General features: G+C 37.9%; 1 protein-coding gene across 1 annotated transcript in view; it reads right to left on the bottom strand.

Annotated features, from left to right (window-relative positions):
* The window catches only part of SLX4IP (SLX4 interacting protein), a 176021-nt gene that overhangs the window by 13903 nt on the left and 148963 nt on the right, over positions 1–13155 (bottom strand). Inside the window, exons 5-6 of the mRNA XM_015081531.3 lie at positions 9670–9747; positions 6451–6539 (exon numbers count right to left, since the gene is read on the bottom strand). Of these exons, the coding sequence (XP_014937017.1) occupies positions 6451–6539; positions 9670–9747 (167 nt within the window). The remainder of the gene's footprint in view (positions 1–6450; positions 6540–9669; positions 9748–13155) is intronic.

Here is a 13155-nt window from a genome sequence, read left to right as displayed (position 1 = left end):
AAGCTGCAAAATGAAGCTGGGCTGTCAAGTGGAGACAAATAAAAAATGAGAGTGCTGAGCTTCTTGGCAAAATACTATGTGCAGATGGATATTACCATTTCTAGCAGGCAGGGTAAGATATATAACAATCTACTAATCTGGTGTTAATGACATTTACATTAACTCCTTTTCGGGGAAGAATGGAAATGATAATATAATTAATACTGCATAAGTACTTTCTAGTTGAGAAGACATTTTTATATTCACTATCTCACTTGATCCTCAGTAAAACTTGGGAAGGCTTGTATAGTAGGCATCACTTTTACCTCTGCTCAAGAAGTCAGGAGCCCAACACTCTGAGAGGCCAAATGATTTGTCCAAGGTCATCCAGGGAGTGAGGAGAGAGGCAGTGGCCAAAGCCAGGCCTTTTAATTTCAAGTGTGATCTCTTTTCTACTTGTTTCATTCCCTGGGTCTGTGCACAGGAAAGGTACTTTGTGGGGAACAAGCACAAAGGATGAGAGGGCTGAGAGACATCCTATCATAACTTATTCTATCCAGCTAGTCTAACTTAGATATGTCCTACTCCAGCTCATCTGGCCTATCTTATTCTAATTCAGCAGAGGGCAGTTTCCTTAGGGGTGCTGGAGACAGGGGTGCATGAACCATCTCATTCACAAAAACTGGTGGCTAATCATTGGAAAGAACTTTATTATTAGCAAAGGACGATAAAACCTCAGCTTACTGTAACATATAATAAGCAAAGGATAATCTTAAAAAAATGATTTGACTGGAGAAAAATTTATTATTGTGTCACAGTCGAGAAAAACTATTCTAGATAGACCAAACCAATAAAATAGCTCATCCCCACCACCAGCATTTTCACTCAGACATTCCATATAAGGGTGGGCATGTAAGGGCTGCTGTATAGTTTCTGTCTCAATCCAAGCAAAGGGGCCCGTCTGTAGGCCCTGTTGAGGGTGTGGCCCAATATGTTCCTCAACTATCTGTAGATCATGTTCTGGCTCTGAGCACTGGCCACAGGTGACTGGAAAAGGGGAGGGCAGAAGGCAAGATGAAGGGCCATTGGAGAAGTCCTGCTGCTATAGGTCAAAAGGAGAGCCTGGTCCCTGGAGAAGCCTCCTTCTTTTGTGCACCCCCAAAGTGAGGCCCCATTAGTAGAGGCCGACTAAGCATGTTCATCCCTTAAACCTAAAAACCCCAATTATCACAATACTGATCTATATACACAATAAAAACTACCTCACATCACAAATTAAAACAAATCACATAAAAATACAAGGAAATATAAGTAAATGTCTGCCCAACTTTGAAAACCATAACAGCAAGATCACAAAGGCAGAAATTGTTATGGAAACCATAAAATTGAGGACATAGACACCTACCACATAACAGTGTCATATAATTAAAAGGTAAATGATAAACTCACTAAAAGTTACTTTTCTTACTACTTAAGGAATTTTTATGTAGTTGGGAGTCTGTGAAATACAAAAATACCAATAGAAAAATGGACACAAACACACAATTCACAAATGAATGGGTCTCAGCTAAAATAATTACATAGTGACCTCAGTTATCAAGTATCAAGTATGGAGGGGTACAGACTAGGTCATTAACAGAGGCTCTCTTTAGGTTGGGAGTTGTGGATAATATTTACTTTCTTTGTTTATATTTGGATTCTAGGGTTTTCATACAATGAACATGGACAATTTTGGTAAGCAGTTATTAAGTAAAAAACTAAGTTCAGAACACTGTGGGAAATGTGAAATATGGAAACAACCTCTTCCCCCTCAAGGAACTTTTCCTAGTGCTACAGGAATGTCTGGTTAATGGCTTCTAAGTAATTTACCACTAGCATTGTTCAGGAAATACAATAAGATGAGAAGAATGGATTCTTAAAAAGCTTATGACACATCATGAAAAAACTAGAAAAAACACCCACTACTTATTTAATTTTTTGGTACAAAAGGAGGGTTCTTTTCCCAAATGATCTGATTTATACTTATGCAAAGTTTCCTTATAAAAACTTAATTCTGCCAATAAGGGCATAAAGTTAATGCATAGTCAAATTTGTTAAGTATTTTATTTCTTCTGAAAACATAAGGCCTAAAATGTTTCGTTATATATTCTTTTATCTTTCCTAAGATAAAATATAACTCTCCCCCCATTTTTTTTATCACAGCTTTTAAATCTACAAGTGAAGGTCTCTTTTGTGCAAAATTACGGTTTTTCTTTAGCCGTATTTTCATCTGCTTCCTCTGACAGAAATTCAGTGTGAGAAAGGATTTCTGAGATAATTTGATATCCTCCCCCCTTGACTGAGAGATGAGGGCTAAGGCCCACAGAGGTTCAATTAGGACAGTCAAGCTAAAAATAACCCAGGCTAGCATAGTTTATTACTTCTTTAGACTCGTTCTCATTTCAATTTTATACTCATAAACCAGAAGAGTTCTTTAACATTAAACAGTAGCTTGACTTAAGTGTTCAATTTAGTACTTAAATAGTGTCTCCCGTCAGAACACGCCAGGGATCCTTCCACCCAGCTGATGCTACAGTGAGGGCCTAGTGTGTGTGACTGGGTATGACTGCTGAACCTCGATGGCTTTTGTCACAGCTCAGCCACAACCCCAGTGAAACATGAGGCAGAGAACTCCAATATCTTGATTATATATACACTCTCAGGCAGCACTGGTATACTAAATGCCATCGTTAATTTCCAAAAGAATCACAGACTTATAGCTTAGGTTTAAGAGTAAGAAAGTAACTCAGAATTTTGGACATTCTTCTGAATAGCAGAGGATCCATTACAGTGCAGAAGGGATACATCTTTAGGTCACCAGGATAACCCTCAGTGCCCCCTATCTGGCAGACTACAAGCTCCTTGAAGGCAGACTACAAACTCTACTTTCTTAGTTTTTCTTTGTTTCCCTAGTGCCTAGCAGACTTCCTGGCATGGAGCCAGCACTCAGGGAATTATGTTAAAGTGAGGTGGTAAGAACAGATGGGAAAGATCTCCAGAGAGTGAGTGTGCCTGTAATCAATGCTCTATGAGATAATAGCTTTGTGCTGACCCTGAAATGTCCCAGATACATACAGAGTTCTACTTACACAATAAAGTCATTACTTTCTAAAGTAATTATTTTGGTGATTATTGGCTATTTTCTCTAATAAAGAAATAGGAAAAATAATAAATAATTTTTAATTTACCCAAGCCCCAGAGCTTTACATCTGAGGAAAAGGAAAAACAAACAAACAAACAAACAAACAGCCTCTACACAGGGACCTGGGTTTGTAAATATGAAAGAAAATATTGTTGAAATGGGATATAACTGAGTGCAACCAAAATTTACTCTATGTTTTTCATATTGCTAGGAAAATGAAACAAAACAAAACAAAACAAAAGGTAAAAACTCTGAGAACAACTTCCCAGCTCCATTCTTAGCAATAGGCCAAAAACTGAGGCTACAAGGACCTCGAGATTTCTTATGAGAAACTGTAGTAAGAAAAATACAGTGACTCATCCCATAATAATGCCCCTTCTTCCCAAAGTACACATCACAATTCCCACATCCCTGGCATGTGGGCACTTGGTGCAGAACTATTGCAACACGGAGCATCTCGCTGCACCAGTGCCCCTTGGTGGGCGAGAGAGATGCTGATATTAGGGTAACAGACCTCCCTGGTGCTGGGGGAAGGCTATTAGCGGGTGGCATGGTTGCACACGTTCTGCCTCCCAAAGGAGAGGGCTTACTCCCCTTGTACTGCTTGATCTGGATCAGCAGTTCTTTTGCGTAGCCACCTTTAAGAACTGGGGAGCTGGGTACAGCTTCTGTACAGGATCAAAGAATCCCCTGGCAGAGCAGTTCTGAATAGGCACCCCCAGGATCACCTAACCAACAGTCATTCAGACACTGAGGAACCAAAACGGGGGGGAAAAGATGAAAGAAAAGGAATCTACTACTCACGGCACAAGCAAGGTTCCCAGGCTGTTGCTCGGGTACTGGCTCACTCCCCCATCACTTCTGGGGCCATAGAGAACTAAGTTCAGTGAACAGTTAGAGGAAAATAACTGCTGTTTCTTGACAAAAACATATCTCCAATACAGTATTTAGGAAGCCAATTTCCCAGGCCTTCCCAGTCAAATAGTCCTGGAGAATAATTACCAAGAGAAATGAGACGGATCCTGCCCTTTGGCGAATATCAGTGTAAACTGATAAAGAATCCAAAGCTTTCTGGAAGTTCAAGGAATATTCACAGAGGAGCCAGATATCACTGGCTTTGGGCATTTGAAGTATATATCAAGGACTATGCACGCCTTCTCTCAGACAGAAGGCAATTCTGGGAAGGAAGGATGGTTTATTGACCCTCAAATGGCTGAGACAGGTGGGCTCCTCAGAGATCAAACATGAATGAGGCTAAAGCTCCAAGGCACATGTGGTAGAGGGACCAAGTTGTCAGCTCGATGGGCAGTGTGCAGGAGGGTCCTTCTCCAGGCCTGGATATTTTACTGTTTCTGGGGGCGACAAGCTTGAGGAAGTGGTGGATGAGAGGCCTGTTAGGAGGGAAGGTGCACAGGTGAGCTGGCCAGCCCAAAGGGATGCACAGATCCTATGTCCAGGGAGGGAGCTGTGTAGTGCTGCTGAGCGTTAGCAGACTCCCACATGTGTGGCTGGGACAGCGTGTATGTGAAGGCACAGAGGTGGGGAAAAGAGCAGCTGAAGAGACAGAGACTGACCACATCTAAAGAGAGTCACTGAAAACAATGAACGATCCTCATGATATAAATGTACTTTTCTTTATAAGCCGTTTTGGTTAACTCTGATAGTGTTATCACTAAACGTCAGAACATTCTGAAGAGAAGAAAATTGAACTGGCTTGTGTAAAAGGCTCAGACTAGACTAGTCAACTTTTCAGAATGAAAATGCTTAACCTTTAGGAAGTCCTCCAGATTATAGGATTTATTTGACAGCAGCTATAGCAAAATCAGGATCTGTATAAATACCAGTGCCCCAAAGGAGGATAACATTTCATTTGTATTGAGATGTTTTAATTCACCCTTAATAATTTAAGATATTACATATTAATATTACATATCATATAAGATCTAATTTCTTCTTTTTTCCATCTGAAGCAATAACACTTCCTGGTACAGTTAATTGTTGTTTTCTTAAACCAAAGATCAATTTCTTCACTGCTCTGAGAATCACTTAAGTTATATTATATTAATTTGCCAACAGCATTACTATTTTTGTATTTATTAACTTACTGAGATAACTCTAACATCCTGGAAAAATCTCAAAGAATACACTTTTAATACTCTTCAACAAATTTGCTTCATTTATGTCATTTAATTGACAGATGAAGAAATAAGGGTCCCACTGGTTTTTCCAAAAGGCTCATCTCCAAATAAAAGCATTTCTGCTCTTTACTTTTCCTAGGTCTCTAATTCACCCTTCTAGTCTCCATCCGTTTATTTCAGATGAGGTAAGAATCTGGTTTTAGACCATGTGGGCCAAATGTCACATTTCATATGGATTAAAAAATAATAAACATAAGGGGTAATCTAATATTCCCATAAATTATTTTAGAAGCATCATAATCCTGTCACACTTCATGTCCAGCTTTCATGTCTCCTAGTTTTTTTCTTCTTTGTTAAAGTTCAAGTGATATATCCAAAAATATGAAAAAAAAAGTTTGCACCGAGGTAAGTTCAGAGAGAATGGACTGTGGCTGCAATGACACACACACACACACACACACACACACACACACACACACCCTCCAAGGAGACTCTCTCAAAGGCATATGTTAAGTTTACAAGGCACAGCTATAAGTTACAACATGAAGGGGTAGTTTTCTGTATCTATTTATCTGAAGAGAGAACTCCAATGAAACACAAACGAAACAGGCAGGACCTGATGGAGCTTGAGACTTAGCCTGAGAAAGGAGAGAGAAAACAAACCCTATCGGCAAAGAAACAACACACTGGGGAAAAGTATGATTCTCATGAAAATGTCAGTGATTCACCATGGAATAAAATTCAAAGCTGCTGACCCCAATGAAAGCTTCCAGTGGAAACATGTGGATTTTCCTTCATTTCATTTAAAGACCTTGCTTTATCTCATTTGAACATTATCATAAGCACCATCCCAGATTTTGTGATATGTTCCTTTCTCATTAAAACTGATACAAAAAAAAATGATATTAAAAGATACGGCTGATAAACTGAATTTTCAAGGGGACTTCAGGAAGAAAAAAACAAAAAACCAAAACAAAGTAAACAAAACACATCAGTTAATATTATCATGCAAAAGAGGTAGGACATTTTTGGTCCCTTAAAACATTCATTGGGTGCTCAATGAATGGCCCAAGGATAACAGAAGACAATATTTTTTTCTATTTTTACAGTAAGTTTTAAGCAAATTTATTTATAGAATTTTTTTGTACATACCAATTCTTCATTCTGACTTGCCATAAGATCATGACTGAATGAAAGCTGACTTACACAGACCACAAATCTGTCAGGAAATACACGGAGCTCTGCACAAAATGAAAAAAATCAAGTTACTAAAGGCATCAAAAATCTCTGAACACAGAAACGCTTGTTCTCAGATTTTTAAGTTACAGCTAAAATATGTATACACATAAGACACATGTCTCCTCTCCTCGTCTCCTTTCAGTATTTGCCATCAGGAGGGCAGGGCAAGCACAGAGCTCTAAGGAGCAGTCAGGAGGTTGCAGATAGGTCCGCCTGAGCCCCTGGACCATTAGATTATATCCCATGAAACCCCCAGGCAGGGAAGGGCCCTTGCAGCCTTCCCTCTGTGACAGTTTGCTGTTTTCTGACCAGAACTCACATTTGGGAAATAGGATCAACGTTTCCTAACGAGTGTGCAGAATTATACAGAAAGAGGAAGACTATGGGATAAAATCTGAAAACGTGACTCATCAGTGTTCTCACTAATTAGTTTACTTATCATCTCTTTAGTCAACTGGTCTTAGATGGGTCTGCTACACTGGAGGGCAAATGCCCAATCTGAATCAGGCAATGAAAGGAGAAGTGTGATTAATATGAATAATGAGAAGGAAACAGTAAAATATGCAAGAGCAAAGATGATATAATTACACCTCAGTCACATTACTCTATTATTACAACTTCTTTTATTTTTTTCTAACATTTATTTGTTTTTGAGAGAGAGAGAGAGACAGAGTGCAAGGAGGAGAGGGAGTCACAGAATCTGAAGCAGGCTCCAGGCTCTGAGCTGTCAGCACAGAGCCCTACGCAGGGCAGAACTCACAAATTGTGAGATCATGACCTGAGCCGAAGTCGGTCACCCAACTGATTGAGTCACCCGGGTGCCCCTATTATTACAACTTCTTAAAGCAAGAAGTGCTGGGTTGGGGGGAGGGCTGCAGGAATCTCAGAGCTGGACACCCCAACATTCAATGAAATAAGAATATAAGATGGTAAATGGCATCTGTATCTCTCCTCCTCTCATCTGTCTGTCCATCCATTCATGAATTCACTTATGTATGCAGCCTCCACCTATGTCTGGAGTGGTGTTTAGCTGATGCTAACAGTATATATTCTGGGTGGGAGGTAAGGATCTTCTCCTTTCTTTATACTTGGTTGTCTTGCTTTCATATTTTTCATAATACTTATATATCATATTTATAACACAAAGACATTTTTCTAAAAGAGAAAACTTCCCTCTTAGATATGACCAACATTTTTAAAGAGGGATATTATGAATCAAATAAGTGAAGCTTTTCACATACTTTGCTCATTTCCAACAATGAATGACAACGTGAGGGACTGACTGATAGAAGCTAAGCATGAAGGTAGTGGTTACATATACACACAACTTAAACACAGTTAACACCACACCACCTGGCTAGGTTAAATTACACCAAAGGCCTAATGAGTTGATGTTTCAGTAATAGCCATCTCCTTACCTCTCCCCTGGACCACTGCTGTTTCCTTGGTGATCACTCTTCCCTATTCTAATTCATCCTACTCAGTGCAAGCAGGTTAACAGTTCTAAAAAAATATTTCCACTTATCCTGCTCAAAACCCCATTGTGGATCCTCAGTACCCATCACATGATGGGCAAACTTCAAAGCCCTCCATGAGTGGGGTCTAACCTGTCCTTCTGGTCTCACTCCCACTAGTCCTCCTCATGTAGAAATCTCCATTTCAGAGGGCCTGAGTGTGTTGAAACTTCGACCCCTCTTAGATGTTCTATCTCGTAAGAGACTAGGGATAGACTTAAAAACAAACAAAAAAATAATAATAATAAAGTCATTAATATTTATTCATTAATTCTTAAAATTTTTTATTGAAGTAAGTGATAAGTAGTCTGCTTCCCACTTTCTGGAAGGGGGAACTAAGCCCCGCCAGCCAAAAATCATGACATTGAAATACTAGCGGATCAGAATTTAAATTAAAAATGATCAGTTCGGGGTGCCTGGGTGGCTCAGTCGGTTAAGCATCTGACTTCGGCTCAGGTCATGATCTCGCGATTTGTGAGTTCGAGCCCTGTGTCGGGCTCTGTGCTGACAGCTCAGAGCCTGGAGCCTGCTTTGGATTCTGTGTCTCCTCCTCTCTCTGCCCCTCCCACGCTCATGCTCTGTCTCTCTCTGTCTCTCGATAATAAATGTTTAAAAAAATTTTTTTTTTAAAAATAAAAATGATCAGTTCTATTCAATAATTTCTCTGTTTTGTCCTTCCATTTCTTCCTCTGAAAAGTAACAATACTAGAATGATGAATTTTGAACATTTTGGAGCCAGGTATTATATAAACAGAAAGCAACCTCTGTACACTTCTTCTTTGCTTAAGTCATAACTGAAACTTTTATCATTTTAATATTTAAATAAAGATTTAGGCAATAGCAATCTTTACCATACAGATAGCCTTCATTTTAACAGACAGATACCAGGTTAAGTGGCTTATTTTACTAAGAGAATTGAACAAAGTGGAAAGCCCCAGTAAGAGAGTAATATACTTGAGTGACACTTAAAGTTTAAAAAGTGTAGATAATTGTGAAGATTCCAAGAGCAAACCTCCATACAGTTTATTTTCAAAGTCCTTGTTTCATATCTTATATATTAAAGTCATCCAAGGAAGTTCAGTTAGAGTTTCTTTCCAATGTTCAGATCAGCTTGGAGAATTGTCATTAGCATCTGACTTTATTGTTGTTGGCTGGACGTGTTTGACATCATTTCCTCAGCAGACATCTTGACTTGGGGAAAGGAGGGGGGAAGCTGGCCTTGTCACACACCTAAGAAAGGCTCTGACAGCTCTGGGCTGGGAAAGCATTTTCTCGTGTACACACTTGCTCTGTATCCCAGGGACTTGGTGTGCATAAAGATGAAGTGATTCATGGTGTAACTGCCTGTCAAATCATTCTGGAAGCTCAATGAAAGTGCTGAGATGCAGCAGGAAAGTAAAGCCTGATGTGGCCCAGCTCACAGTTCTCAGACAGGCAGTAAAACAGTGAAAATTGAAAAAAAAAAAAATCACAAATGTTTAGAAATACTCTCAATCAGTATTTCAATTTTACAAAGGCAACGAAGAAAGTTGTAATATTCATTCCTTAATTTTCATTCCTTCTCTAGGACAAGCTAATAGTGCAAAATGCTTGACAACCCAAGATATCAGCTTCTTACCAGTATTCTGTGAACTTCTGAAACAGTGGAGGCGTATCCCTCTCTTGAGAAAATAGGCTGTGATTTGAAAGCCATAACCTATAAGGTAAAAGAGGGTATCATTAGATTACAAGTTTGTTTGCCACTAAATCCCACAGCCCTCCCTAGTGCCTACCATGTAGTATGTGTTCAATAATTATTTAACAAATGAAAGATTAAAAAGAATCAATAGAGGGATTCACATGAGAGAAAGGGGTAAATATTACACTATGAGCTCTTCTAGGAGGACTGGCCAGAGCACCTGGTTGGGATTGTCTCCAGTGCCTTAAGTGGCTCAGTTACTTTATCTGTTACAATGAATTCAACCAAGAATTCTCTACCCAGCAAGATTATCATTCCAAACTGTAGGAGAGATTAAGAGCTTTCCAGAAAAGCAAAAGCTAAAAGAATTCATCACCCCTAATCCGGCCGTACAAGAAATGCTAACAGGCCTTCTTTAAGCCCAAGAGAAATGGCACTATTAATTATAACAACAACAAAAAACATATATTAAAGTAAAAATCTCACTGGAAAAGTAAAATATATAACACAGGTAGTGGAGCAAGCACTTACAAAGCAAGCATGAAGGTTAAAAGACAAAGGTAGTAAATTTCCCTCAAATTACAATAATTAGTTACAGGCAGCAGAAAAAGTAAAGATGTAAAATGTGTCATCAAATATATAAAGCATGGGAAAGGAGTAATACGGTAAAGTTTTGGAACGTATTTAAAATTAAGTTGCTATCAACTTAAAACAGACTGCTATTTACATATGACATTTTATGTGAACCTTGTGGTAACCATGAGGAAAAAATAAATAATAAATACAAAAAGAAAATGAGAAAAGAATCTAAAGATAACACTAAAGAAAGCCATCAAACCAAAAAAGAAGAGAGAAAGAGAAGAAAGGAATAGAGAGGAACTACAAAAACAACCAGAAAATAATTAACAAAATGGCAATAAGCATATACTTATCAATAATTACTTTAAATGTAAATGGTCTAAAATCACCAGTCAAAAGACACAGAGTGCTAAATGGATAACAAACAAACAAACAATCAAAAAACAACAAGACCCATCTATATGCGCCTACAAGATATTCACTTCAGAAGTAAGAACACAGACTGAAAGTGAGGGATGGAAAAAGGTATTCCAGGCAAATGGAAATGAAAAGAATGCTGGAGTAGGTATACTCAGATAAAACAACATAAACTTTAAAACAAAGACTGTAATAAAAAACAAAAGAAGGCATTACATAAAGATGTCAATCCAACAAGAAAATGTAATATTTATAAATATATATGCACCATACAAAGCAAACACTAACAGACCTAAAGGGAGAAATTGAAACCAATACAGTAATACCAGGAGACTTTAATACCCCACTTTGATCAATGGATAGATCATCCAGACAACATCAACAAAAAATTAAAACAGAAACATCAGCTTTAAATAACACGTTAGACCAGACAGACTTAATAGATATATACACTCTATCCAAAAGAATACACATTCTTCTCAAGTGATCATGGAACATACTCCAGGACAGATCACAAGTTGGGCCACAAAACAAATCTCAATAATTTCAAGAAAACTGAAATCATATCAAGCATCTCTTCCAACCACAATGGTATAAAACTAGAAATTCATTAGAAGAAATAAGAAAAAATATAAAAATATAAAGATTAAACAACCAATGGGTCATTGAAGGAACCAAAGGGGAAATTAAAAAATAATCTACAACCAGTAAAAATAAAAACAGGACATACCAAAATACATAGGATGCAGCAAACGCAGTTCCATGAGGGAAATTCATACCTCAAGAAATAAACAAACAACTCAAATAAACAATCTAGCTCTGCAACTAAAGAATTAGGAAAGAAGAACAAGCAAGACCCTAAATTTACAGAAGAAAGGAAATAATGATGACTAGAAGAGAAACAGACACTAAAAAGACAATAGAAAAAAATCAATGAAGAAAGAGCTAGTTCTTTGAAAAGATAAATGATACCGAAAAATCTTAGCTAGACTTGCCAAGAAAAAAGACAGAAGAGAACTCAAATAAAATCAGAGATGCTACAACCAATACCGCAGAAATACAAAGGGTTGTAAGAAACTGCTATGAAAAATTATATGCCAAAAAACTGTACAACCTTGAAGAAATGAATAAATTCCTAGAAACCTACAATCTCCCAAGATTGCATAATGAAGAAATAGAAAATCTAAATACACCAATTACTAGTAAGGAGATTGAAAGCGTACTGAAAAACCTCCCAACAACAAAAGTCCAGGACCAGATGGCTTCACTGGAGAATTCTACTAAACATTCAAAGAAAATTTAACACCTATCCTTTTCAACTCTTCCAAAAACTGAAGGAGGGAAAGCTTCCAAACATATTTTACAAGGTGAGCATTACCCTGATACCAAAACCAGAGCAAGGGCTCCACAAAAAAAGAAAATTAAAAGCAATATCCTTGGGGCGCCAAAGGTGGCTCAGTCAGTTGAGCATCCAACTCTTGATTTTGGTTCAGGTCAAGATCCCAGGGTTGTGGGATGGAGCCCCGCATTGGGTTCTGCAGTAAGCAAAGATCCTGCTTGGGATTCTCTCTCTCTCTCTCTCTCTCTCTCTCCCTCTGCCCCTCTCCCCTAAGGCATGCACATTCTCTCTCTAACAAAACCCTCAATATCCTTGATGAACACAGATCCCCAAATCCACAACAAATATTAGCAAAACAAATTCAACAATACATTAAAAGAATCATACACCATGATCAAGTGAGATTTATTCCAGTGATGCCAGGATGGTCCAACATCTGCAAATCAATCAACACTGAACATCACATTAACAAAATTAAAGATAAAATCACACAATCATCTCAAAAGATGTGGGGAAACAGAATATCTGACAAAATGCAACACCCACCTAGGATAAAAACTCTCAATAAGTGGGTATGGAGGAAATATACCTCAGTGTAATCAAAACCACATATGACAATCCTATAGCTAACATCACACTTAATGGTGAAAAGCTGAAAGCTCTAACATCAGAACCAAGACAAGGATGCCCACCCTCACCACTTTTATTCAACATAGTCTCAGAAGTCCTAGCCATAGCAATTAGGGAAGAAAAATAAATAAAAGGCATCCAAATCAGAAAAGAGGTAAAACTGTCTCTATTTGTAGATGACATGATACTATATATAGAAAACTCTAAAGAATTCACCAAAAAAACCTGTTAGAACCAATGAATTCATTCAAGTTGCAGGACACAAAATCAATATACAAAAATCTGTGGTATTTCTATACATAACTAACAAAACATTAGAAAAAGAAATTTAGAAAACAATCCCATTTACAACTGCATCAGAAAAAGAGTAAAATACTTAGTAATAAATTTAAGGAGATGAAAGACTTGAACACTGATAACTATAAGACACTGACAAAAGAAATTGAAGAAGATACAAATAA

Source organism: Acinonyx jubatus, chromosome A3, assembly GCF_027475565.1.
Source record: "Acinonyx jubatus isolate Ajub_Pintada_27869175 chromosome A3, VMU_Ajub_asm_v1.0, whole genome shotgun sequence".
Classification (NCBI taxonomy): Eukaryota; Metazoa; Chordata; class Mammalia; order Carnivora; family Felidae; genus Acinonyx; species Acinonyx jubatus.
This window is presented reverse-complemented; position numbering and strand designations above follow the sequence as displayed.